Genomic DNA, 27967 nt, shown 5'->3' on the forward strand with positions numbered 1-27967 from the left:
TATTCTCTAATAGTTCTATGGTTAAATCTAACATATTCTATCTATTTCTTTTATATAATATAGGTTTAAAACCCTCTATTTGTTCTTCCTGCCCTCTTATTTTTATTGATATTAGAACATTCCGAATCACTTTATTTCGCGTATTCTAGACATTTCTATCTTCTGTTATCTAATTATACGGCTAAACATACCATTATTTTATGTATTCCTTCATATAATAGAGGTTTAAACCTTCTATTGTCCTCCCTGCCTCTTATTTTATGAATATGTTGAGCCGTTACATAGGTATGAGCCTTCTATTACTACTACTTTTATCTTGTAGGCGTTTGACATTTGGTGAATTTGTCCTCTTCCAATGGCTTAATTTACTTAAATAAACTGTAAGTTTACCTAATACATTTATAAGAATTATTTAATGATAAACTGTTTATTACAATAGAGTAATTTATTGGATTTTATTGATAATGAAAGTTTTGTTTTATTAAATAAATACGTTAAATGTGGCCGGAGCTACTACCAATAGGTATACGCCAAAATTAAATACCTGTATCTTTAGAATTAGCAAAAATTAATTTTAAAGCTTTAATTTTGCTCTAGAGGGTGAAATTAAAGTTAATTTAACTCTTAGTTAAATTAATTTTAGCATTTATTGCAGTCCTTTTGATAACCTAACCTAACGTACCTACTATACAGGGTGTCCATAAAGTCCCAGGACCATTATAGGTCATAAATGCTTGTAATGGTACTGGGATTTTATGGACATCCTGTATAAAGAGGGTAGGCTATATGTCAGTCCTTCTGCATAGTGGCGGGAGATTATTCTCTTGTTCTGGCTGGCTACCTGTAGCCTATGCTAAAGTTACCACCCTAATGACTCAGCAAACGTCGTTTCATCGATGTGTTTCGACGGAACAAGAATGATTTAAAACGACATTTAATTCTCATCCTAAATTAGGCATTGGCTATTTCCTGTGATGTGTGCATCATTTGGTACGATACCATCATCAATATCTATCACTTTAGGCTATCAATATCCGTCGAGTTAATGCGACTGGGCACTGGTTAAATATTCTTTGAGAAGCAAAAGCTTCTTCATTCACGTTCTTTGATTCTTTCCAGTTATAGAAGATGATGAACAATTCTACATTAGTGAGGGAAGCTCACGAGGCCTTCGTCACCGGACATAATGGCTCGGCACCTCACGACATCATACTGGCCGTTTACCCAGCAATTCCAGCTTCCATAACTGCAGCGGTAGCTGGACAGAGATTTCCAGGATTGTAAGTGACGGCTGCTAAATTCTTAAATGTTAAATTTCTCTTTGCAGTGCCCCCCCCCCCCCCCCCCCCCCCCCCCCCCCCCCCCCCCCCCCCCCCCCCCCCACCCCCCCCCCCCCCCCCCCCCCCTTTCCCCCCCCCCCAACCCCCCCCCACCCCCATTCGCAGTGGATGCGTCCCAGACGGCCCCAGTGAGAAGCTAGAAACCGCGAATAGTTAGAACCCCTATATAAACGCTTTCTTAGTTACAACTCAAACCCACTAAAAATTTTTATACCTTTTTTTTTTTTATATATATATATTTTTATCACAAAAAGTGCATTACATGATGAATTTGATTAAAAAACAATAGGGTTTTATGAATATCAAAGAAAAATACCATGAATATGCAAATATCCCACAAATAATGGGTGGACTTGTTCCTGAGAGCAATCTGCGAATGCGTGAGTCCGCGAATCCAGAGAACGCGAATATAGGGGTCCACTGTAATCATTTTATTCACTAAAGGTACATAGTACTTTTATCACATTCTTATGGCACAGCGTAGTCACAACTTAAAGTCCTTTTGCATTTCCTTGGTTATTGACCTATCAAGTTATCTAATTTATTGATCTTTTTTTCCCAATTTTCATATAAAATCTTTTCATCCAGTTGAGAAATGACTAAATTGGTTTTTCCATGACAGGTTTGGACTCTTTTTGGAGTGTATTCTTTTAGTGGTCCCTCTCACTCTAAGCTTCACCCATCTCGCCAATTACACGCTTGAGCTGAGTGCGCTCATGCTAGCAACTGCTGGCGTTGCTGTCTTTTTTATCAGTCCGAATATTTCACACACCATCGACAATAATCAGAGGGTATGTACACAGGTGACTGTAAAGTTAACTTATTTATAGGAATTGTTATTTTTCAATAGGCCTAACTCTACGCTAGGCTTCTATACTATATAGTATTGTAATTGCATTATGTAATTAGATTTGGAGGATTGAATCACATAACCACGGACTTCGTAATATTAAGATCACATCTCGCCCAAGATGAAAATGAAATGTAAATTCACCAGTGTGCACAAAACAAAAAAAAAAGAAAATATTAGTAGAATATCTGCAAGAATCCAGGAGATGGCTAAGGTTGTTTTATTAAGGAACAAAGGATCCCAGACTTTTTCAGCTAAATGGCTTTGTGGGACCTCACAAAGGATTTCTTGACTTATTGCAAATACGATAAACACTACGCGTTGCTAGTTTTGATGCAAAAGTGGGTTTCATTGCTTCTCATGTCAAGAAAGTGCTGTAGACAGTTTCTCAACGAGTAATTTTGGCCCTTTATCTTCCAGCGACTCAAATATTTAACTTCTCTGCGAGGACAGCTAAACCTTGTGACCGTTATCGCCATCCTGGCCATCGACTTCCGTTCTTTTCCCAGAAGGTAAGTTTGTATCATGAATATAGTGATTAACAAGTTATTTTGAGATTTGCATATCAGTACAGTATAAAGTGTTCTTTATTTAAATGTCAAGAATGTTAGAAAAAATGCTGGAATATGGCAGATATAATCATAAGCTGAATTATTCTACATAAATTCTTGGAAATATTTGCCTAGAGTTTCATTAGTCTAAAACTCTTCAAAGCTCACCACATGCTTGTGGTAACTTTTCCAGGCTGCATTTTAATTTCTTAGAGGATAAAAGGAAAATATATTGAAGTTATTCTGTCAACACATCTCAGACTGAGACAGTTGTAAATGGAAATGTGTTCGTGCAGTGAATAAGTCATATTTTTCTCATACTATTGATCACTACATGGTGCTGTTGCTTCTTGAGAGAGTAGTTTTTCCAACTGTTTGTCAAACATCACAGTGAGGAAAAAGCATAAGCAAGGTAAAAGTCTTGGGTTTATAAAGTAAAATGTTATTGTGAACTTCATTTCAAGGTTTGTCAAGACTGAAGAATATGGATACAGCCTCATGGATGTTGGTGCGGCAGGATTTGTCATCAACAACGGCATTGTCGAGGGGAGAAAGCGGCCATGCTATAAGTAAGTGTAATTTTCCAGTTTAAATGGTTTGTTTTTAACCAGGTTGTCCTTGGGACACAATTTGATTTTTCTCACTTATGCTCTGTATTTATTTGAATGCAGACATACTATTATTATAGTCATACTGTACTGCTGTTTATCTGATTTATCCAAAGGGTTATTCTTGAGTAAGAAGTGAATATTAAAGGATGGAAAAGTAAGGTCAACGTTAGACAGCTATAGTTTCATGTGAATTCAGACCTTATTTTCATGCTGTTGTACATGGCAAAGTAAAGTTAATGTTGGGCAACTATAAGGAAAAAATACTAAAGAGAATAGATGCAAAGCAAAATATAGAAAGCCATTTGGCTGAGGACTGAAGAGACAAAATAAAACCGTAAGTTCCATCTACAGTTTGTGGCGCAAGTCACAATTTAGCTATACCTTGAAGCAGACATAGATGATTTCAGATGCACTTGCCTCATACATTTCTTCCAGGGCTGTAGTGAGAGATGGCGCTATTCTGACTGTGTTGGGATTTGTAAGGTTGCTGTTAATCAGAGCCTCTGATTACCAACACCATGTGACGGAGTATGGGGTGCACGCAAATTTCTTCTTCACCTTAGCTTTTGTAAAGGTAAGATATCTATTTTTCCTTGCCAAATTAGAGTACAGTTGTATGTAGACAGAAAAGATATTCAGTTTAACAATAATTCTCTCATGACATTTGTGGATTTGAATAAGGATAAACAAAAGCATCAATTTTTTTATCATCACCTAGTTACGAGCTTACTGGGTGTCTAAAGTTTAAAAAACCCTTCATCTTTTGCAAGAAGCAAGAGTGACACATGACAGGAGAAAAAATTCATGTGAATACAGTATATTATTTTTATTGCTCTTGAGAAAGATCCACTATTATATTGTACTCTATTCTACTAAGACTGCATACAACACTGCTGACATTCCTCATTATCTCGTAGCTTACGTGTTCTTGGTGGATTTGGAGACTGTCTTGCATCCAGAGCATGCTATGTAGCATCCTCATAAGTGTTTGCCATCAAGTCTACCTCGTCTATGGAAATGGAGCTGCTTGGACATTGAGCGATGCACCCAGGGATACGTTGTTGTCCGCAAACCGAGAATGGGTCGTTGCACTTGCCGGCTATGCTTCGATCTACCTTATTGGAGCTGCCATAGGCGACTACATATTCAACAAGAGGTATTGCAAAGAAATAATGCGCATGATTAAACCAGCTTGATAAATAAAAAACCAAAATTTATTTTTGCATGGTTTTTCAAGGAGACTGTTGGCCTCGGCCCAGAGCTGCAACTCCTTTCATTCCTTTCTCTCTGTGCCTCTGTTCATATTCTCTTTCTTCCATCTTACTTTCCACCCTCTCTTAGAAATTGATTCATAGCGCAACTGCGAGGTTTTACTCCGGTTACACCTTTCAGACCTTTTTTACCGTCAATTTCCGTTGCAGCGTTGAATGGCCTCATAGGCCCCAGTGGTTGGCTTTTGGCCTAAATTTTATATTATTTTCTGGTCTTTATCTTTTCCTCTGCATGCATTTGTTGATGATTCAATTCTCCAGTCTATACTTTCATTCACCTCCATGATTGTGTAGGCTGGGACTACTAGCTGAAGGTTCGCTAACCGATTTATATATGATACAAGTTTGGTTACAGTTTGCAACTCTACCGGTATTAGAGTGTTTAAGAACAATTTTTTTCCATTTAAATTTGCCTCGATGCCAGTTCATGGGAGCTAAAAATTCCGAAGACGTTACTAGATCAATTGCATGAAAAATTAACAGCAGTGTTCTCTCTTTTCCAGTAACTATGGCCCTGGAAGGAAGTCTTCTTCATTGCTCGCCATAACTCTCGTGACAGTCGGAATTCTGGTTGGGCTGCATTATTTTGTTGGTCCTCCGTCGCGAAGATTGGGTAATCCTACTTTCATATATTTTTGTGTAAGTATCTTTTGCCATTTTTGTCTTAGTACTACTTTTAGTTTTTGAAGTATCTTTTGCCATTTTTGTCTTAGTACTACTTTCAGTTTTTAAGTATCTATTGCCATTGTTGTCTTAGTACTACTTCAGTTTTTATGCATTCAACTTACCTGTCAGATATATACTTAGCTATAGACTCCGTCGTCCCCGATAGAAATTCGAATTTCGCGGCACACTCTACAGGTAGGTCAGGTGATCTACCGCCCCGCCGCTGGTGGCGGAAGTAGGAATCATTCCCGTTTTCTAAGACAGATTTTCTCTATCGGCCGTGACAGCAACATTGTTGTTGTTACTCCTGATTTGATTTTCGTATTTTTCATCGCTATTGATCTTCTAAGCCGGTTATTTTGGTGACGTATTGGATCTTTGGTTTGGCATACTCTTTCGTGGACTGTTTTTTGGACTTGGTTTTGGATATTTCTCATGATGTCGGATTCTAGCTTTACGGTTAGAAGACAGTGTGTAAATGAGGGATGCATGGTGAGGATACCGAAAGCTTCGGTAGACGCCCTCACACATTTGTAACGGGGTGTAGAAGGAATGAATGTTCAATTTCTAACACCTGTGATGAATGTGTAAATATGAATGAGGAAGAATGGAAGAATTTAAATTCATATTTAAGGAAATTAGATATGGATAGGGCTAGGAAGGCTTCCTCCAGAAGCGTAAGTAGGTCTCGCTCTAACGAGCCTATTAAATTAACACCTAACCCTAAACCTCTATCTTCCTCTAGTACTAAGACTGCAAATCCGGCAACGGAAATTGCAGATCTTAAAGCTGCGCTACAAAGGATGGAACGTCAAATGCTGACGTTAAAAGGTAAGCACAGTGATAGTGAATTAAGTGTCCCTAGTGCAGTGGAGGGTGCGTCTGATCGGCTCTGTCTCGCTCCCAGGCCTAGACCTCTTCCAAGCTCACAGGCCCAGAGGAGAAGGAATGTCGAAAGCCTTACGGAGGTTTACGGAGAATCCCCACCGATCAGGCGTCCCCTCGGCAGATTCTGTGACGACCCGAACTGCCAAGGATCGCTATCGAAAAGCATCCTAAAGAAGTGTTTTTCTTCGTCAGATTCTTCACCGAAGGCAAGGGGATGGAGTTCTGATGAACTGTCACGCCCCTTAAAGAGAAGTTGGAAGGCTCCTACTTTGGATTCAAGCCCTGAGCTTTTTCTCCGATCTATCACCTTGTGAGAAGAAGAAAAGGAGATTGGTTCCTAAACGGGAAATCGGAGTTTCCTTCCGCTTCGAGACAGGCCTCACCTGAATCAAGGAAGGAAAAAAGAGAGTGCGGCTGCAAAAATTATCTTAAATGTGCAGGAGCAACTTTCAGCCTTAGTAGGAGTTTTTACTAAGGAAACTCCCAGGAGAAAGGACTCTTTCCTTCCTATAAAGAAGACGAAGGGAAAGAAAAAAGAAATGGAAGTTTCGGCTTATACTCGGAGGAGTGTGAAGAATGCGCCAAAAACGCCAACCTGGCGCAATGCGCCAGATGCGCCAGATGAGTTTTTGACACTCCAATACGAGTCAGAAGAGCCAGAAGCGCCATATGCGCCCAGAAGAGCCAGCCCTGGCGAAATGCGCCAGAAGCGCCAGAGGCGCCAGATGCGCCAGACCAGCGCCACCCTGCCGAAATGCGCCAGATGCGCCATATGCGCCCCAGAAGAGCCAGCCTGGCGAAATGCGCCAGAAGCGCCAGAGGCATATGCCAGAAGCGCCAGCCTGGCGAAATGCGCCAGAGGCTCCAGATGCGCCAGAAGCGCCCACCATCGCCGAAATGAGCCCTAGAAGCGCCACTCCCCCTGCCCGAAATTGCGCTAGAAGCGCCAGCCTTGGCGCAAGGAATCACGAGCGTCAACCCGGCGCAATGAGCCACAAGTGACAGATAAGAGACGGACTTCTTCCAAAAGACAATTAAGCCAGGAGGATTTGTTGGGCTTTCGGAAGGATAAGCCTTTCACCTGACAAGGACTCTAGTTGTCGCACAGGCGGCCGTATTCCTTGTCAGGACATAGGTCGTTCCGGAGAAAGTGATAGGAGAGGACGTCCTTCGTCTGACAGGAGAGAAAGGTGTCGCACAAGCGGCCATCGCTCTTGCCAGGAGAAGGATAAGGTCGTTTTGCAGGATCAACCTATCTCTCGTAGGGACGCAAGTTATCGAACAAGGCGGCGTTCGTTCTTGCGAGAGTGGGGTGGATGTTGCAAGAGGCCAGTCTCCTATTGAAAATAAACAGTCCTCTTCGGAATTGGATTTGGAAGAGGTTTCGGACTCGGAAGATCACTCGGCTCCGGGTTTGTCAGATTACAAGACGCTGGCAGCCCTCTTACTTCAAGAGTTTGGGGACTCTTTAAGCCCTACTGCTCCCCCTTCTCCAGGTCCTTGTTTACAAGCACGAAGGTCCCGAAACAATCATCTTTTATTAAAATGAAGCCAACCATTTCCATGAACAAGGCTCTCCGATTCGTAGGAAATTGGTTGGAATCCAAGGAGAAGGCGGGGAAGACAGTCTTTACCTGCCCTCCTTCCAGACTATCAGGGAAGAAGGGAATTTGGTACGAGACGGGCAAACCACGGGGTCTAACTCTCCCGTCCACTGCCGAAGCAGATTTTTGAATCTGGTAGATTCTTCTAGGAGACAAGCCTTGTCATCAGCAAAGATCACATGGGGGACTTCGGAGATGGACCATCTCCTCAAGGGATTGTTTAATGTCTTAGAAGTTTTTAACTTCTTAGATGGTCCCTTGGGGTGTTGGCCAAAAAGACACAAGAGGAGGAATCTCTTAGTCCAGGAGTCCTTCATAGTGTTCTTTCCTGTATGGACAAGGCGGTTCAGGATGGATCAGGAGAGGTGGCCTCTCTGTTTGGAACTGGTATTCTGAAGAAGAGAGTCTTATTTAGCTCTTTTCTGACGAAAGCAGTTACTCCTACTCAGAGGTCATCTCTTCTGTATGCTCCTCTGTCGGACCAATTGTTTCCTTCAAATCTTGTAAAAGATATTTCTCATTCTTTGACAGAAAAGGCCACACAAGATCTCTTGGCCCAATCTGCAAAGAAATCGAGACTTTGGGTCCTATTAAGAGAGAGACTCGGGCCCCTCAACAGCCCTTTCGAGGAAGTACCTCGGCCAGACCCTCTTTTAAGAAGAGAGGAGTGCAGAAGAGAGGTAGGCCTTCCTTCAGACCTATCAAGAGAGCTAAATGAGACAAACAGTCCTTCAAGCACCGGTAGGAGCCAGACTTCGGAAATTTTCCGAAGAATGGGCTCGGAGACAGGCAGAAATTTGGTCCCTTTCAGTGGTACAAAGGGATATATGATCCCCTTTCGAGACAGACCTCCCTTGACTACGAACCCGAGGGAACTGTCAGCCCAATACAGGGACCCTGCCAAGAAAGAAGCATTATTGCAACTGGTAGAACAGATGTTGCAAAAGGAGGCCATCGAAGTGGTTCGGGATCCGCATTCCCGAGGATTCTACAACCGTCTTTTTCTGGTTCCGAAATCCTCGGGAGGGTGGAGACCGGTCCTGGATGTGAGCGCATTGAACCGATTTGTGGAGAACACAAAGTTCTCTATGGAAACATCAAAATCGGTTCTTGCGGCTCTTCGTCCAGGAGATTGGATGGTCTCCTTAGATCTACAAGATGCATACTTTCATGTCCCCTGCATCCATCATCGAAAGAAGAAATATCTCCGATTCATGATGCAGGGGAAAGTATACCAATTCAGAGCCCTATGCTTCGGCCTTTCAACGGCCCCTCAAGTGTTCACGAGGCTAATGAGGAACGTTGCGAGATGGCTACATCTAGAGGGGATAAAATATATCCCTTTATCTGGACGATTGGCTAATAAGAGCAAAACCTCGGAAATTCAGTGCTTGAAGGACTTGGAGAAGACTTTGAACTGACAAAATCTCTGGGATGCTCGTGAACCTCGAGAAATCACAATTGATCCCCAGACAGAACATAGTCTATCTGGGGATACAGATGGATTCTCGGGGTTTCGGGCGTTTCCATCTCAAGACAGAATTACTCGAGGCTTAGAAAAGATCTCGAACTTCTTAGGGAAAGAACGGACCTCGGCGAGGGAATGGCTCAGTCTGCTGGGCACCCTTTCCTCGTTAGAGCAGTTCATTTCCCTGGGAAGATTATATCTCAGACCTCTGCAATTTTATCTAAAGAGGATGTGGAGTCAAAAGACAGGAGACTTGTCAGACGTTTTTCCCATCCAACAGGGGATAAAATCAGACCTAAAGTGGTGGTTAACCCCATTAACAAGGAACGAAGGGGTGTCCCTCTTGATTCGGAACCTCACCGAGTGTTGTTTTCCGATGCCTCGGAAACAGGTTGGGGAGCAACATGGGTCCAAAGGAAGTAGCAGGTGTTTGGACCAGACAACAAACTACTCTGCACATCAATGCGAAGGAACTCCTGGCAATTCATCTAGCCCTGGAATACTTCGAAGCGGAAGTCAGAGAGGCGGTAGTTCAAGTCAATTCCGACAATACCACAGCTCTGGCTTACATCCGGAATCAAGGGGGCACTCACTCTTTCTCTCTGTACGAAATAGCGAGAGCTCTATTAACCTGACAGAGGAACGGGGCATTATTCTTGCGTACAAGGTTTGTCCAAGGAGTGAAAAACCTAAGGGCAGACAGGTTGAGCAGAAAGAACCAGGTTCTCCCGACAGAGTGGATGCTCCACTCAGAAGTCTGCAGACAAATATGGTCACTCTTGGGGGAGACCCCAGATCGACCTGTTTGCCACGTTCCTCTCCAGGAAAATAGACAACTTCTGCTCGCTAGAAGAAGATCCAGAGCCACAGCGATCGATGCCTTCCTCATGGATTGGTCAGGCATAGATGCATACGCCTTTCCCCATTCAAAGTGCTGGGAAGGGGGAAAGTAGTAAGGAAATTTGTGGCATCGGAAGGAATGAGGAATGACTCTTAATTGCTCCCTTTTGGCCTTCCCGAATCTCTGGTTCACAGAGGTACTGGAATGGACGGTGGACTTCCCCAGATCTCTACCAGACAGGACAGATCTGCTCAGACAACCCCACTTCGAGAGGTTCCACAAAAAACATCCAAAGTCTCTCCCTGACTGCCTTTCGACTATCGAAAGACTGGTCAGAGCGAGAGGCTTTTCAAAGAAAGTGGCAACTTCAATTGCTAGAGCCCGCAGAGCCTCTACCCTGCGGGTCTACCAATCGAAGTGGGAAGTTTTTCCGTAGATGGTGTAGGTTCGAAGAAGCTGTCCTCTTCCAATACCTCTGTAACCGAAATCGCGGATTTTCTCCTCTTCTTAAGAGAAGAATCCAAATTGGCCGTATCAACTATCAAGGGATAGGAGGCATGCTCTCAGCTGTTTTTAGAAAACAGAGGGCTGAATCTCGAGGATAATAAGGATCTTCATGATCTCATCAGGTCTTTTCGAGACTAAGAAATTGAGATCATCGATTCCCCCGAGTTGGAACCTGGACGTTGTCCTAAAGTTCTTGATGTCGGACGTTCGAACTATAGGTAAAATCTCATTCAGAGATCTTACTAGCAAATGCATATTCCTGTTGGCGCTAGCAACTGCTAAGAGGATCAGTGAATTGCATGCTTTGGACTCTCGGGTGGGATTTAGAAAAGACTCGGCTGTCATTTCTTTCCAGGATCTTTTCCTAGCGAAGAATGAGAACCCTTCTAAACCTTGGCCTAGAAGTTTCGAAGTTCAAGGGACTCTCTTCTCTGGTAGGAAGAGAGTTGGATCGGTCCCTTTGCCCAGTCAGGACCTTAAAATTTTATTTAGATTTAAAGAAAGACACAGCTTCAGGGATGTCGACAAGGTCTTTTGGTGTGCGGTAAGAAACCCAATAGACCGATGTCAAAGAACGCACTGGCATTCTTTGTCAGAAATGTAATTACCGAAGCTCATAGGAATTGCCAAGAGAACTCGTTAAAGCTGCTGAGAGTGAAAGCTCACGAAGTACGGGCTGTGGCAACTTCCCTTTCTTTTACGAAGAATATGTCCATGAGAAACATTTTAGCAGCAACTTACTGGAGGTGCAATTCAGTATTTGCATCCCACTATTTAAAAGGATGTTAGAATAACATACGATAAATGTTTCCTCTTGGACCTTATGTATCAGCGGATACTATGCTGGGAAATGGAGCAGACGGATGATCCTTAAATTTGTTTTTAATAATTTTAATAATTAGTTTTAATATTGTTTTTGAGTTGTGGGTTGCTTGAAAGGATGTTCGGGGATGACTCCTTTCAATCGTAGTACTAACCCCAATAAGGATCAGGTGATCGGGATTAGTGTCGTGCTCTATGATCATGCCAATAGGCAAGGTGTTTTGTCATGTAAGTGGATAGGACCCCATTGACAAAGATCCTAAGGTTCTGAAGCGTAAGTGGGTAAGACCCCTGTAACAGACCATCAAGAACTCTTAGTATGAGGTCACTACCTCGCTGAGGCTCTTGAAGCGATACGGGCTCCTAGGCAGTAGCCATGAAGTCTTTCGCTAACACAGGTAGGAATCAAGGTTTTTAATTTTATTACCTACAACATATGTTGTTTCCTGTCTATTTCAGTAGATTAGCTGTCTCTTACCCTCCGCCAAAGGTGCCAATCAGCTAAGTATATATCTGACAGGTAAGTTGAATGCATAAAAATGTTATTGTCATGATACAATAAAGTTTTTATGCATACTTACCTGGCAGATATATACGGTGTATGACCCACCCGACCTCCCCTCAGGAGACAGGTGGAAGAGAAAAATCTGTCTTAGAAAACGGGAATGATTCCTACTTCCGCCACCAGGCGGCGGGGCGGTAGATCACCTGACCTACCTGTAGAGTGTGCCGCGAAATTCGAATTTCTATCGGGGGACGACGGAGTCTATAGCTAAGTATATATCTGCCAGGTAAGTATGCATAAAAACTTTATGTATCATGACAATAAACATTTTTAAATTCTTTGCCAGTTTTGTCTTTATACTACTCTCAGTTTTGTTCATGCCACTTACCTGACAGATATATATATAGCTGTATTTTCTGAAGTCCGACAGAATTTCAAAACTCGCGGCACACGCAGTGGGCGGCCAGGTGGTAGTACCCATTCCCGCCGCTGGGAGGCGGATATCAGGAACCATTCCCATTTTCTATTCTTATTTTTTCTGTCGCCGGTCGGTTAAACAACTGTTTACAGACCTCTGCTCAGGATTTTGGATTTGACTCGCTTTTAAGTATCTGATTGGTTTTTTGGTATTGAATTGGATTGTTGAATTGGCATGCGCGGTAGTGGACCGTTTTTTGATTTTGGATTGACTTTTCTATAAAAGATATGTCTGGATCAAGTGCTGTGAGTTTCAGAGTGTGTGTGAGGACTGATTGTAAGGTGAGGCTACTGAAAGCATCGGTAGACCCCCACACAGTATGTATGAGTTGTAGGGGGGCATAATTGTTTGGTGGATAATCGGTGCAATGAATGTGAGAGATTGACCGATGATGATTGGAGAGTATATGAGGTTTCCTATCGCCTTAAATTGGACGCGCGATAGGATCAGGAGGTTTCTTCCTCCAGGAGTGGTTCTACCAAAGGTAAGGCTAATATCTCTCCTGCATTAACACCTGTAGAGTTTGCAACCCCTAAACCTGTGTTGCCTTCGGGCTCTGATTCTGTGTCGGGAGAAGCTAATGCTCTCTCTCTTATTTTAGAGTCTCTTCGCACTCTGGAGACCAAAGTGAAAGCCTTGGAAACTGGCTCGGTGCAAGTGTGTGATCGTGCCCCCTAGTGTTGTGGAGGGGGCGTCAGATCGGCCCCATAATGCCTCTAGGCCTAGACCTCTATCAGACTCCCAAGACTCAGGGAGTAGGTATGTCGAAAGCCGCAAGAGGGTTACGGGGGCTCCCACCGATTCTGGCGTCCCTTCGGCAGGCCTTGTAGACAAAGTCCCAGGCTGCCAAGGAGCGCGCACGAGCGCGCGTCCTGAAAGAGTGCTTTTCGTCCTCCATAGCGTCCTCCCCGCGCAAGGGGTGGAGCGCTCGGAGAGACTCTCGTCTCTGAAAAGGACGTTTCAACGTTGAGGACGCTTCACGTCCTGTATCGCCGCTTTCGTCGGAGGATGCGTTATGACGCTTTTCCACCTCAGAAAGGGTAAGATCTCCTCCGATGAGGACGCTGGGTTGCGTGCACAGGCGCGTCTACCTGAGAAGCAGGTACCTGTACCTGGATGGAAGGAAGGAGGCTCCCCTCGCCCCTCGTCTCTCGCAGGATTCAGTCCTGCTTCCTCTGTTCGTCTTCTCCAACGAACAAAACCTTCTTTTGTCCCTCAGGACCAGCTATCGACGCTTATGGCTCAGAGGACTTCGCCCGCAGCAGTCGAGCCTAAGCGGAGGAAGGACCTTAGACTGCCCGTCAAGAGGACTAAGCAGTCTCCTTCTCCCTCTCCTACTTCGTCTCGTTCGCCGATCGCTTCTCCTTCGGCGATTCGCCGATCTCGTTCGTCCTCTAGGAGGACGTTGCGTCAAGACGCTTTGAGGAGGACGCTCAGCACGACGTCGACAGGACGCTCGTCAGGACGCTAGGCAGGATGCTAGGCAGGACGCTTGGCAGGACGCTTGGCAGGACGCTTGGCAGGACGTTCGGCAGACGCTCGACAGGACGCTTGTCAGGACGCTCGGCAGGACGCTTGGCAGGACGCTAGGCAGGACGTTGTCAGGACGCTCGACAGGTCGCCGCCAGGACGCTCGCCAGGACGCTCGGCAGGCATGCTTGGCAGGAAGCATCGCATGGACGTTCAGGGCTCTTTCAAGACGCTTTTGTTTTGGGGACTCCGACCAAGAAGTCGTACCCCAAGACGCTAGTTTGCGCGCACAGGCTCGTATTCCAGCGAAAATGTCTTCCCTTTCGTTGAGAAACGCAAGGACGCTTCTCTGGCAAGTGAGGATGCCTCGGGTGGCGATAGGGACGCTCGTCCTCGTCAGGAAGCTCTACCTGCTTCAAGTAGTAAGCAACTTAGAGAGGACAGCCGAAATAAGGCTTCATCTAGCAAGGATAGGGGTCCTTTGATTAAGTCAAGACCCGACATTAGGACGCCCTCTCCGGACAGGCGGTCTCCGCTTCCGTGTAGAGAAGAAGGAGAGCTGAGTAGTTCGGCTGACTCGGTTGAAGAGGAACCTTCTGCGGCCCCTTTTCAATTTCACCGAACCTACAAAGTTCTCGTGCGGCTGTTGCGTTCTTTTCTTTCGAAGACAAGTTTCAGCCTGCAGCTCCCAAGTCTCCTCCTTCGCAGTTTTCATCATCTAAAACTGGTAAAACCCCGGAGTTTGTGGTTAGATGAAAACTTCGCTCTCCACTAAACGTGCGTTTAAGAAACTCCAAGATTGGATGGTACGAAGGAGAGATCAAGGCAAGACGACTTTCGCCTTGCCTCCAGCTAGACTCAGAGGAAAAGGAAAAGGGGGCATTTGGTATAGAACAAAGAAGAAGTAGGAGTTCGTATCCCTTCTTCAGCTCAAGGAGATTTCTCCAGCTTGGTGGATTCGCAGAGGAGGTCTCTTTTATCCTCTGCTAAAGTAACCTGGACCTCTACGGAGACGGACCATCATTTGAAGGGTCTGCTCCGGACTCTTGAAGTGTTCAACTTCCTTGACTGGTGCTTGGGAGTCTGGATCTACAAGCGAGAAGCCAGAATCTCTCAGTATGGGGGAGCTGTCCAGCGTGTTAGCATGTATGGACAAAGCCGTCAGGATGGTTCGGAAGAGATCGTTTCTCATTTTGGAACGGCCTATTGAAAAAGAGAGCTTTGCTGTGCAATTTCACAGCTCGTTCGGTAACGCCAGCTCAGAAAGCGGATTTGCTGTTTTCTCCTCTTTCGAACCATCTCTTCCCCCAGACTTTAGTAAAGGACCTGACTAACAGTTTGCAGGAGAAGGCAACGCAGGACCTTTTGGCCCAGTCTACAAGACGTTCGACAGTACCTTCAACCTCTTCAGCTGCGGTTCGACCGCCGAAGAAGGTTAAGCCCTTTCGTGGGGCTCCCCCCTCGAGAGCAGCTCCTCGAGGGAGAGGGTTTTCACGAGGAAGAGCTTCCTTTAAGTCAAAGCCTTCCAAGTGAGAAGCATGTCCTTCAGACACCAGTCGGAGCCAGACTGAAGTTTTGCGGAGCGTGGAGAGAGAGGGACACAACGGACTCTTGGTCCCTCAAGATCGTGGAGCAGGGGTACAAGATCCCTTTTTAGATCTTCCTCCTCTTTCTACGACTCCCAGAGACCTTTCTCCATCCTATCAGGGAGAGAAGAAGAAAGTATTATTCGATCTCCTTCAACAAAATAATCGAGAAAAGAGCGGTGGAACAAGTCGCGGACCTGGGTCCCCAGGTTTTTACAACAGGATTTTCCTAGTGCCGAAGCAGTCGTCAGGGTGGCGTCCAGTTCTAGATGTAAGCAGGCTCAATCTTTTCGTGGAAAAGACCAAATTCACGATGGAGACGCCTCATTCTGTTCTGGGGAGCCTTGAGACCGGGCGACTGGATGGTGTCCTTGGACTTACAGGACGCGTACTTCCACATCCCAATCCACCCTCTTTCAAGAAAGTATCTAAGGTTTGTCTTAGACAAAAAAGTGTGGCAGTTCAAGAGCTAGTTTCGGCCTGACCACGGCTCCAATGGTGTTCACTGTAGTCATGAAGAACGTGGCGAGGTGGCTCACTCTTCGGGATAAGAGTTTCCCTGTACCTCGACGACTGGCTGATCAGAGCGTCGTCGAGAGAAGTGTCTGAAGGACTTGCAGTTCACTTTAGCCCTAGCAAGTCCCTGGGACTTCTGGGTCACCTCGAAAAGTCGATCATCTGACCCCAACACAGTCCATCGTGTATCTGGGGATGTTTCAGATGGATTCAGTGGCTTTTCGAGCGTTTCCGTCCCAGGAACGGTCAGCGGCTGGCAGGCTTAGACAGATCTCAGCCTTCCTAGGGAAAGAGACTTGCTCGGCGAGGGAATGGATGAGTCTGCTGGGAACCATTTCCTCGCTAGAAAGGTTTGTTTCCTTGGGAAGACTGCACCTCAGGCCTCTCCAATTTTTCCTTGCGGACGAGTGGAAGGCCAAGGACGATCTCAATGCAATATTGAGAATATCGCTTCCGATAAAGAACCATCTAAGATGGTGGTTGGACCCTCAGAAGCTTCAGGAAGGTGTGTCCCTAAGTCTTCTGAGCCCCGACCTAGTGTTGTTCTCCGACGCTTCCATCACGGGCTGGGGAGCAACACTAGGAGGGAAGGAAGTGTCAGGCTCCTGGAGAGGGGAACAGGTAGCCTGGCATATAAATGTCAAAAGAAACTGGCAGCAATATTTCTGTCCCTGCAGTCTTCGAAAGGAGTTTGAAGAACAAGATTGTTCAGGTAAACTCGGACAATACCACAGCACTCGCTTATCTAAAAAATCAGGGAGGAACACACTCCAGAACTTTGTTTTCCCTGGCGAGAGAGATTCTGTTGTGGGCAAAGAGAAGAAAATGTGACAATCCTGACGAGGTTCATTGCAGGAGTGCAAAACGTCAGGGCAGATCTTCTCAGTCGTCGGGAACAAATCCTACCGACGGAATGGACCTGAACGAAGACGTGCGTAGACCGTTGGACGTTGTGGGGACGTCCGCTGGTCGACTTATTCGCGACGTCAAGGACCAAGAGACTTCCTCTTTATTGCTCCCGGTCCTGGATCCAGAAGCGATCGCAGTAGATGCGTTGCTTTGGAATTGGACGGGTCTAGACCTGTACGCCTTCCCACCATTCAAGATTTTGGGGGAAGTCATGAGGAAGTTTGCGGCCTCAGAAGGGACGAGGTTGACCCTGATCGCTCCGATGTGGCCAGCGATGAGAATGGTTCACAGAGGTCATGTCTTTCCTTGTAGACTTTCCAAGGACATGCCCTGGAGGAAAGATCTTACTCAAACAGCCTCACTTCGAAAAGGTTTTTCACCAAAAAACTCTTCGCTCTGGGTCTGAACCCTGGCGTTCAGACTATCGAAAAGTTGGCCAGCCCAGAGCGAGAGGTTTTTCGAAAGCAGCTGCGAGAGCAATCGCACATGCAAGACGTGCTTCCACAAGAGCTGTTTACCAATCAAAGTGGGCTCCTTCAGGGCATGGTGTAAAAAGGAGGGAGTTTCCTCTTCCTCGACCTCTGTGAACCAGATAGCTGATTTTCTGCTCTTTCTCAGGAATGTGCAGAAATTAGCTGTCCCTACCATCAAGGGATACAAAAGCATGTTGTCAGCGGTTTGTTCCGACACGGCATACAAACCTTCGGTGCTTTTACAATAGGAAGATACTAGCGGCAGCTGGGATAGGTCGTAAGCTTTTCGAACAAGGGGTTCGGTAGTTCTGCTGTCCGACAGGCGCGCTGCGCGCGACTGGGAGGTAAACAAATCACGTTTTGCTTTCGGCCTCACAGTGGATGGACGTGTGTGTTCGCTCTCTGCCCGATGCTCGTCGTCTTGCTTTCTAGTTTGTTTGTAATTTGTGTATGAAAGAGCTTGTAAGTACAGTTTTTTATTCTCTCTTATCATATTAATTACGCTGAAATTTAATAATGATGGAATCTCCACGCCTCGCTACCCCAAGGAGACTTTGCCGGTTACCGAAGTGGGCGCAAATGCGGGAAGTTCAGATCATTCCCCGAGATTGACCCTCATGTGTTGTGTGCTCGGTGCCGGGGGCGCGAATGCACCGGGCCGAGCCCTGTGATGTTTGTAATGACTGGTCGGAGGCGCAGTGGACATTGTATGAGGGCAGGAAGAAGCGAAGGCCTCCAAAGGAGTCGTCGGAAAGCTCTCCCTGCGGACTCCTTTGGTGACGGACACTTCGTCTTCTTTCCTGCCGCCCGCTCAACTTCCACGTCTCGCGCCTTCCCCTTCGGGGGGCGGTGTCTAGGTCCTTCTCCTCTCCCGATGTGTCGAGTGTGGAGGAGGGCGCTATACCCGACGTAGAGTTGTACTCTGGGTCCTCTATCCGCTCGTCTTCGCGCGAGCGGGTAGAGGATCTCCTAATCACCCGACTTTTGCCTCCTCAGGTGCGGTTGCCGTGAAGGATGACCTCGACAGGTGTGGGCATCGTTGGGACTGCAGGGCGTGCCGAGTGTCCAGGGGCTGCTCTATCATCTCGCTGGCTCCGTGGCGGTTACGCATGCTACGGTTACAACCACCACCACGACCCTGACAACACCTGGCTACGCGTCACCTCCTCACTGGTGTACACCAGCACGCGGTCTCTGTGACACCCACAACATCGGTGCAGGGGCCAGTCGCCGTAACTCGGGGGAGTGTGATGCCGCCACCTGGGTGGGTTTGCGTGCTGCCGCGACCGACTTCATGTGCGCCCGAAGAGCTCGCCCCTGGACCCTCCCCACCGGTACCGATGACGTCTGTGCCGTTGGGTCGACCAGCTGTATCTGCCGTACCTGCCGTGACCACCGCTGCTGTTCCTGTTCCTGATCCTGCCGTGTCCGCTGCCGTTCCTGTGATGCTCGCACCTGCTGATGTTGTTCCCGTTCCTGGCGCCGGCTGCTCCCGATGCTGGTCTGTTCGGACAGGTACCGTCCGGGCCCTGTTGCTTCGGCAACAGCAGCCCCAGGGCTCGTCCTGGATGACAGACCTGACGTCGGTCCTGAGGAGGTTGACGAAGAAGAAGAAGAAGAGGAGGAAGGTGCGTCGTCGTCTTCATCGTCTCTTCGTCGTCGTCGTCTGCCGCCTCTTCCCCTTCTTCTTCTAGGGCTCCCACCCCCGCCTAAGAAGAAGAAGGTCGCCTACCCCCCCCTAAGAAGTCTCCTTCGGGAGCTTCTAAGGGCCCGTCTCGCTCTGGTGAGACGGGGGGTTCTTCCGCTGGTCGCCCTGCTCCTTCGGGAGCAGGACCCGTCTCTTCTCCCGCAAGGAAGAAGATACGGGGACCAGAGGGGTGCCGGCTAACACCGGCACTTCCTCACCTGCTGTCAGTGGTTCTGGCCGGACAGCAGCAGGATCCGGCTCGGCCGCTCGTTCGCGCGAGAGGTACCGAGTGTACGGTCGCCTACCAGCGACCGTGCAGCCAGGAACCAGACCTCCTTTTGGAAGTCCGCCTCGAGCGCAGGTACCACCCCGGCACGGAGCGGAAGACTGGTGACAGCCGCTCACGCGACTCTCACCAGACCAGCTCTCGCTCTCGCGGCGAGCAGCTGGCTACCCGGGCGGACGTGACGGTCCATGACCGGCCACGGGCTGAGGCTGGGAAGAGGTCCCCCCGTTCGCCGGCACCAGCCATGGCTGGTACCAGCGAACTGACGCACCGTGAGGACACGCACCGGTCTCACCGTGACAGTGGAGCTCGCCGGTCGCACTGACCGCGCTCTTACAAGGGAGCGATCGGGTACGGTAACCAGCAACCAGCTCCTCTGACACATAAGACACGAGACCGGGGCCGCTGTTCTCGGTCCGAGCCGTTCTCCACAGCGAGACGGCTCGACTAGGTCTGCAGCTCGATCGCCACCGCGGGTTGACGATCGCCTGCAGTCCTCCAAGCCCGCTGGTTCTGCCAGTGAGCCGAGGAGAGAGCGTCAGGTCTGCCTCTCCCATACCTTCAACCTCCTCGGGTTCACGGGACCGGGAGGGGCGAGGTAGTGAGGGATTGTGATCGTGAAGGGTTGGCGCCCTTCAGGATCCCCGCCCACGTCGTCGTACGTGACCAAGGCCCTACCGGTTCTCGGACCAGCCAGGTATTAACCACAAGGTGGTTGGAGGGGAAGACCCGGGGGGAGGGGGGAGGGGGCTGTCGGCTGCTTACCTCATCCTTGAGGGAGGAGGGTCCTCGGGAGGTGCTCCTGTTTGAGGGACTGGACGGTCCGACTCCACAGGATGCAGTCACTCCTGAGATCCAGAGGAACTTTGCCGAGGTTATTGCGCTGATTCGTCAGCACAACGACCTCGGGGGGATGGATCGCCGCTCCCACCATCCGAGCCCACGTCCCGGCTCGAGTCGTTCTGGGGCCCGAAGAGGGAACCCAGACCGACGGTGGGTTTGCCGCGGTCAGAGCTGGCTGACTCAGTGCTGGACCAAGTTGAATCGCTTGTCTCTGGACAGGACGGTTCACTGAAGTCTGGCAGGTCTAGCAAGCTACTTCCACCTCCTCTGCTACGACATCGGCGGTTTTACGTGCCATCTGAAGATCCGATGCCGCCCAAACAGGTGAACCCGGAGTTAGCGAGGGCTGACTCCGGTTGTGTCTCTGCAACCAGCTCCTGTCCGAGAACCTGTGGTTCTCGCAGCAAGAGGCACTAGGCCTGGAAATCTACCGCCATGGCAGCTTTCCAGGCCGTCTCCTGGCTAGATCTGTGGTCCCCCACCAGTATCTAAGGTCGCAGCCAACTCTGGGGGAATTTCTCCCGAAGATGACTCGGCTTCAGGGAGACTTTGCCAGTCTGGGGGAAGAGCCATCTCTTTCCTTGCCCACCAGACGGTGAACCTGTGGGCCAACCTGGTTCTCCGACGAAGGGACGCTGTTCTTACTACTCGGGTGTCCAGGGCGGCCGGGCGTGAAGCGGCATTGGGACTTCGAAACGGACCTTTACGGAGTTCCACGTCTCTCTTCCCAGGAGAGATGGTGGACGCTGCGGTGGACAGACGGCGCACTGAGGACAGTGACCGTCTGGTTTACCAGGCAGTCTCGAAGGCTTCTGGGCAGCCTCGGACTGCGGCCAAGTCTAAGAGATCGGCTAGCCGATTCCCGTCGGCTGCTAAAGACGGTTGACGGCGTCGAAGCCCCGAGGAATGGGGACTCTGTCTTCTTCGACTTCTGGCAAGGGGGGCCGTAACCAGCCCTCCTCCCAGCCCTCCTCATCCCGTGGGAGGCTCTGGGTAAGAAGTCGAAGAAAGGGGGGAAACGCTAGGGACGGCGTTCCCCCTCACCTGCTGCCGGAAGTGGGGGGGTGCCTGGCCAGCCATGGGCAACTTGGCAGCGCTACGGCGCCGAGACCTGGATTTGTAGATGTCCTTCGGGAGGGATATCTATTACCCTTCGAATCTCGGCCACCCCTCACCTCCAACCCGGTCCAACAGCAGTCGTACGTCCCCGGGTCACCGAAGGACGTAGCACTCAGACAGGAGATCAAGACCATGCTGAGCAAGAGAGCTGTAGAGATCGTCACGGATCAGTCACCGGGCTTTTACAGTCGACTCTTCCTGGTGGAAAAGTCTACGGGAGGCTGGCGCCGGTGATAGATCTCTCTCCCCTGAACGGTTTGTTCGCCAGACCCGGTTCACGATGGAGACGGCACGCTCAGTGCTCGACTCCATCAGGGAGAACGATTTCATGCTTTCAGTGGACTTGAAGGATGCGTATTTCCAAATACCCATTCATCAGTCTCCAGAAAGTACCTCCGCTTCATCCTCGACGGGACGGCTGTACCAGTTCAGGGCACTGTGCTTCGGTCTCTCAACCGCCCCACAGGTGTTCACACGCGAGTGTTCACTCTGGTGTCTGTTGGGCCCATTCGCACGGGATAACGTCTGATGGAGGGTTATCTCGACGCATTTGGTTAGTCTGGCGAGCTCCCGCTCGCAGTTTGCTACAGGACAGGATCGACTGCTCGAGTTTCTGTCGCGATCTGGGGATCGTTGTGAACTTCGAGAAGTCCGATCTCGAGCCCAAGCAGAGGATGAAGTACCTGGGTATGCTGATCGACACGGTAGCAGGGCGAGTCTTCCCCGCAGACTCGCGGATCAGCAGATTCAGGGAGGCAGCCAACCAGTTCCTGTCTCGGCAGGAACAGGTAGCTCAGCGATGGCAAGTCGTGATCGGACACCTGTCGTCACTCGAGAAAGTTAGTCCCTCACGGGCGTCTTCACCTGCGGTCTCTTCAGTGGAGACTAAAGGAGAGTTTGGGTCACAGGCGAACGGATCCCCCAAGCTTTCCAGTGTCACTGACACAGGAGGTGAGGCAGGACCTAGCCTGGTGGTCTCGACGACAGGAACCTCTTTAAGAGGAGTGCCACTGCGCACTCCCCCCCCGGACATGCAGCTGTTCTCAGACGCATCGACCCGAGGGATGGGGGCGCACACCGGAGGAGTTGCTGACTTCAGGAGTGTGGGACGAGAACGACAAGCACCTTCACATCAATGTTCTGGAACTCAAGGCAGCGTTCCTCGCTCTCCAAGAGTTTCAGGACCGCTTGATGGGACACTCAGTGGTGTTGATGTGCGACACACCACGGTGGTGGCTTACGTCAACAAACAGGGGGCCTAGTGTCTCTCCCGTTGTACCAGTTGACTCGGCAAGTGGTGCACGAGTGGGCTCAGGCACAAACTCAATAGAAGCTGTCGGCACGCTACATTCCAGGGAAGAGAAAATGTAGTAGCAGACACGCTCAGCCGTCGGGATCAGGTGATAGGGACCGAATGGTCTCTACACCAGGACGTGGCGGAAAGGCTCTTCGACCTGTGGGGGCGACCAGTCGTGGATCTGTTCGCCACCCGGCACAACACAGGAAGCTCCAGGTGTTCTTCTCGGCCGTGCCGGACCCATGGGCAGCTGCAGAGGACGCTCTTCAACAACCCGTTGGACAACCTCTTCGCCTATGCCTTTCCCCGTTCAGCCTGATTCGCAAGGTGATCAGTCGAGCGCTGGTCACCCCGAATCTCAGGATGATCCTGGTGGCTCCAAATGGCCACAGGCCATTTGGTATCCGGACCTGCTGGCTCTTCTCGCAGGAGAACCGAGAGAGATTCCCCCTTGGCACAACCTTCTCGCCCAGCCACACGTCGAGAGCGGTACCACCGAGCAGTCCAGTCCCTACGTCTTCACGGCTGGCTGTTATCCACCATCTCTTGCGAACGAGAGGCTTTTCTCGTAGCGCAGCAACAGAGATGGCTGGAAAAAGTCCGTCAGTCCTCTGCAGCTGTGTACCAGGGGAAGTGGGCCGTCTTCTGTGGTTGGTGTCGTAGACGGGGTCTATCTCCTCTCAGAGCCACTCTTCAGCAGGTAGCGGATTTCCTCGTTTTTTCTTCGCCGAGAGAAGCTCCTCTCAGTCCCCACAGTTAAAGGATACAGAGCCGCCTTGGCGCTCGTCCTGAAACTAAGAGGGGGTTGGACATCTCGAACTCGTTCGAGATCTCCTTGCTGATGAGGAGCTTCGAGAGAGGTCTTGCCCACCCAGGGAACTCAGGCCCCTGCGTGGGACGTGACGCTCGTCCTTAGGAGTCTGACTCGAACACCGTTCGAGCCACTCCGAGAGTCGTCAGACAGGGATCTGACCCTCAAGACCCTCTTCTTGCTGGCCCTGGCATCGGCGAAGAGAGTAGGGGAACTTCATGGTCTTTCCTATGATGTACGACACTCCAGGGGATGGGGATCCGTGACGCTCGATTTCGTCCCGAACTTCGTTGCGAAGACTCAGAAACCGTCAGTCCCTGATGACAGGTTCGAGTCATTCACGATTCCCCCCTCCCTATTGGACTTCACCGATAATGATGCGGATGAGATGCTGCTTTGTCCTGTGAGGGCGCTACGGCGCTATCTGAAGAGAACTCGACACCTCAGGCCTGAGTGTCGACGCCTCTTCGTTAGCACCGGGTCACCAAGAAAGAAGTATCCAAGAACACTCTTTCATTCTGGCTGCGTGAGGTCATCAGGAGGGCGTATGAGGCTGATGGTAGTGACGACATCCGTACGTCCCCCCCCCCCCCCGTCCGAGAGCTCACGAAGTCAGAAGTATTGGCCCCTCGTTGGCGTTTCGCAAGAACTTCTCCGTGGCGCAGGTCCTGAAGGCAGGGGTCTGGTCTAACCAGACTACCTTTACGTCCTTCTACCTTCTGGGATATTGCCCACAGGTCCTTGGATACGTTTTTCCTTGGGACCCGTGGTGGCTGCTCAACAAGTTGTGTAGCTAACCCCGAGCCCCTCGGCAGGCTGAACAGCATCGAGTCCTGGTGTGACTGTGTGGATGGATGTGTGAGTGAGTGAGTGACTGGCTCTCTCTTCCCATCTTTTCCTTCCCCTCTACCTGTGGGCAGAGGGCCATGGTCGTCACTACGCTGGATGAGGACGAGATGCAGGTGAGCTATATGACAGAGCCCCATCCTATTCCCTTTCACTAGGGATAGGAGCAGAATATCCACCACTTCCTTCTGCAAGGGGGGGAAGTGGATGCCTACAAGAGTCAAACCCATGACTTTATATTTGCTCCTGTACAGGAACAAGTTCTTGCATTGCTGGTACTAAGAGATGCGCATGCCCGCCCCTCTCTTAGGTACTCAGGTCCAGAGGTCTGACCATTGTCCTGCGGTGCACACCCGATCAATCGGACAGAGGCTTGGATCCCTCCCTCGCTCTTACGACCAGGGAGGCTTACCAAGGTAGGGCGAACACCAGTCTGTTCACAAAAGACTCAGATTCCACCCACCAAGAAGTGAGTCTTTCCTATTGTAAAAGGACCGAAGGTTTGTATGCCGTGTCGGAACAAATGACAATTTGTCCAAAATTGCATTTTTCCTAACTATACAAACCTGAGGTCCTTTTACACATAGCCCCACCTCATGCCACCCCTCACTCTGCAGTTTTTGCTTGGGCCAAAGCAAAAGTGATTTGTTTACCTCCCAGTCGCGCGCGCGCGCCTGTCGGACAAGCAGTTAACTACCGAACCCCTTGTTCGAAAGCTTACGACCTATCCAGCTGCCGCTAGTATCTTCCTATTGTAAAAGGACCTCAGGTTTGTATAGTTAGGAAAAATGCAATTTTGGACAAATTGTCATTTTTAGGCACAGAGAGGCCTTGACCTTTCTGACAACAAGGACATTCATGACCTTTTAAAATCTTTCGAGACTTCGAAGATTCCTCAAATGAGACCTCCGTCATGGAACCTTGACGTGGTTCTTAAATTCCTTATGTCAAGTCCTTTCGAACCGCTTCAGGCAGCGTCTCTTCGAAACTTGACAAGGAAGGCTCTTTTCCTAACTTCTCTTGCGACGGCTAAGAGAGTTAGTGAAATTCAAGCGTTTAGTAATTTAATGGGATTCAAAGGAGACAATGCTGTCTGCTCGTTGAACCCAACTTTCTTGGCGAAGAATGAAAATCCTTCGAACCCTTGGCCGAAAACTTTCGAGATCAAGGGTATGTCAAGTCTGGTGGGCCAAGAACCAGAGAGAGTCCTGTGCCCGGTCAGGGCTCTCAAGTTCTATGTACATAGAACAAAAGAGGTAAGAGGTCCCTCAGGTAATCTCTGGTGCTCCGTGAAGAGACCAGAGTTACCTTTATCGAAGAATGCTGTTGCTTTCTTTCTAAGGGACGTCATTAAGGAGGCTCATTCATCTTTCCAGAAGACTGATTTGAGCCTCTTACGAGTGAAAGTGCACGAAGTTCGAGCTGTCGCTACCTCTCTTGCCTTCCAAAAGAACATGTCAATCAAGGACATTCTTGATTGCACCTTTTGGAGGAGTAACTCCGTCCTTCGCCTCAACATTACCTAAGGGATGTGAGAACGATTTACGACGATTGTAATTCACTGGGGCCATACGTTTCTGCGGACACAGTCTTGGGGTCCGGAAGTAGCTCTGTCCCTATCCCTTAGTTAGGATTAGGTTAGTTTGGTTGTTGTGTTTTTAGGTTGTGGTGAGTCTTATGTGAAGATCTCCCATCCTTTAGTTAGTTTTAAGGGGTTTTTTGTGAATAGTTGGTCAGGTGGTGGTCAGTTGCTTCGTTGCCCTCATATGTATGGCCTCGATGGTCTTGTCACGTTGAGGTCTCGTACCCGTTGACAGATCATCCAGAGCGCACCAGCACTACAGGTCTCCACCTGGCTGGCAACTCTGATTAAAGCAAAAGCAGCCTTAAGTGACAGTAATCACATAGTCTACTTTGCAAACAGGTGAGGAACCAAGATGTATATCATCTACTTAATTTAAGTTTCCTAAAAAATCCTATTCTGTCTCTTCCCACCATCCGAAGGTGGGATTCAGCTATATATATATCTGTCAGGTAAGTGGCATGAACAAAATGTTATTGTTATTATACAATTAAGTTTGTTCATACTTACCTGGCAGATATATATAATTAAATTGCCCGCCCTCCTCCCCTCAGGAGACAGTGGCATTAATAAATATGAATAGAAAATGGGAATGGTTCCTGATATCCGCCTCCCAGCGGCGGGAATGGGTACTACCACCTGGCCGCCCACTGCGTGTGCCGCGAGTTTTGAAATTCTGTCGGACTTCAGAAAATACAGCTATATATATATCTGCCAGGTAAGTATGAACAAACTTAATTGTATAATAACAATAACATTTTTAAGTATCTTTTACCATTTCTGTCATAATACTACCTTCAGCTTTAAGTGTAGTTTGAAGTTTTTCAAGCTCGATAGTCATAACGTTGCAATGTAAGTATATGTAGTATGTTGGTGGATACAATAATTACATAATGATTGGGTTGCTTAGAAGAGATCCATCAAGTCATTAAAAACAAATTCATTCCTGAAGTTTATCGGTATCATACCAAGTCCTGTCCTTGCAGTGCTAAGATAAAGTATATCAGTAGATGTTTAAGTTGTAAATAAATGTGAAATTTACTACTTGAGTTTTGCCTAAGCCAAATTGGTCTATATATGCTGAAATGGTAAGTTAGAATCAACCTGCAGTTTTTGAAACATGGGGTCAAAATTTAGTATAGAGATGAATTCTCAAAAATGTGGTTTAGAGTCCAGCAGAGTATGAAAACTAAGACTAAGATTACAATAGCTTTATGCATTTTTAAAAATGTATGACAGTAAAATTAGTGTATTAGATGAACAGAAGACTTATTATATATTTCAGGTATGCTTTTTGCTGATAGTCCTCACCCACTATGCTCTGATCGAAGACGTTTTCAACAGCGTCCTCCCAGGATTTCATTTCGTACCGATCACGTTTCATGCTGTGAATCAGCAGCCGCTCATAATCTTCCTCCTTGCCAACTTAATGACTGGTATAATTAACAAATCCATCAATACACTGGACGTAGCATATCCCCAGGACTTGTTGATAATTAACGGTTATACATTGGGCCTTGTCACCTTAATGCTTTACCTGTATTCAAACAACAGCAAAGAGAAGAGGCTGTAGGTTATAGTGAAATAAACAAGATGATTTTTATATGTAAACAGGTATACTTTTGTATATAAAGACGTATTCAGCAATGCTTCAATATTTACGTATGTATGCGATGACAGAGTGATTAAATGTGACCTGGATACATTGGGATATTTGATTTATCGAGGGAACCTTCTCAGTTATTATTATTGATATCATACAGTATATAAAAATATTGAAAGTTAATGTCAATTAGCATTTAAGAATATTGAAATATCTCGGTCAAGCAAAAAGAAAGGTATATAAGAAGGAAGTATGATTATTTTCTTGTGGAATTATGTCAAAAAGACATTTTAACATTATTCATTTATTATAGAAGTTTAAGTTTTATCCAGCGTTCTGGAATGAGGAATATTTTAATCACGGTAATATTTATGAAGAAGGCATAGAGACAATGGTTTGTAGCCATTGCTTTTAGCAGCTAAACGAAGCTAAGTATGCAGTTCTGCCAATGCAAACTGAAAAGTAAAAAAAAAAAATACATAGATTAGGTACAAGAGAGGCAGTAATAATGATATAAGCTAGTCTGCATCTGCGGGA

The 27967-nt window shown here is 48.0% G+C and overlaps 1 protein-coding gene across 1 annotated transcript; it reads left to right on the top strand.

Annotated features, from left to right (window-relative positions):
* Positions 1–289: 289 nt before the first annotated feature.
* On the top strand, positions 290–27546 carry LOC135204793 (uncharacterized). Its single transcript, XM_064234970.1, has 9 exons — positions 290–380; positions 1120–1280; positions 1963–2131; positions 2611–2702; positions 3206–3310; positions 3788–3926; positions 4270–4508; positions 5127–5262; positions 27113–27546. Exons 2-9 carry the CDS (start codon positions 1129–1131, stop codon positions 27398–27400), a joined length of 1320 nt encoding a protein of 439 aa, XP_064091040.1. The 5' UTR covers positions 290–380; positions 1120–1128; the 3' UTR covers positions 27401–27546.
* Positions 27547–27967: the final 421 nt, after the last annotated feature.

The sequence above is a fragment of the Macrobrachium nipponense genome, chromosome 47 (genome assembly GCF_015104395.2).
Source record: "Macrobrachium nipponense isolate FS-2020 chromosome 47, ASM1510439v2, whole genome shotgun sequence".
Classification (NCBI taxonomy): domain Eukaryota; kingdom Metazoa; phylum Arthropoda; class Malacostraca; order Decapoda; family Palaemonidae; genus Macrobrachium; species Macrobrachium nipponense.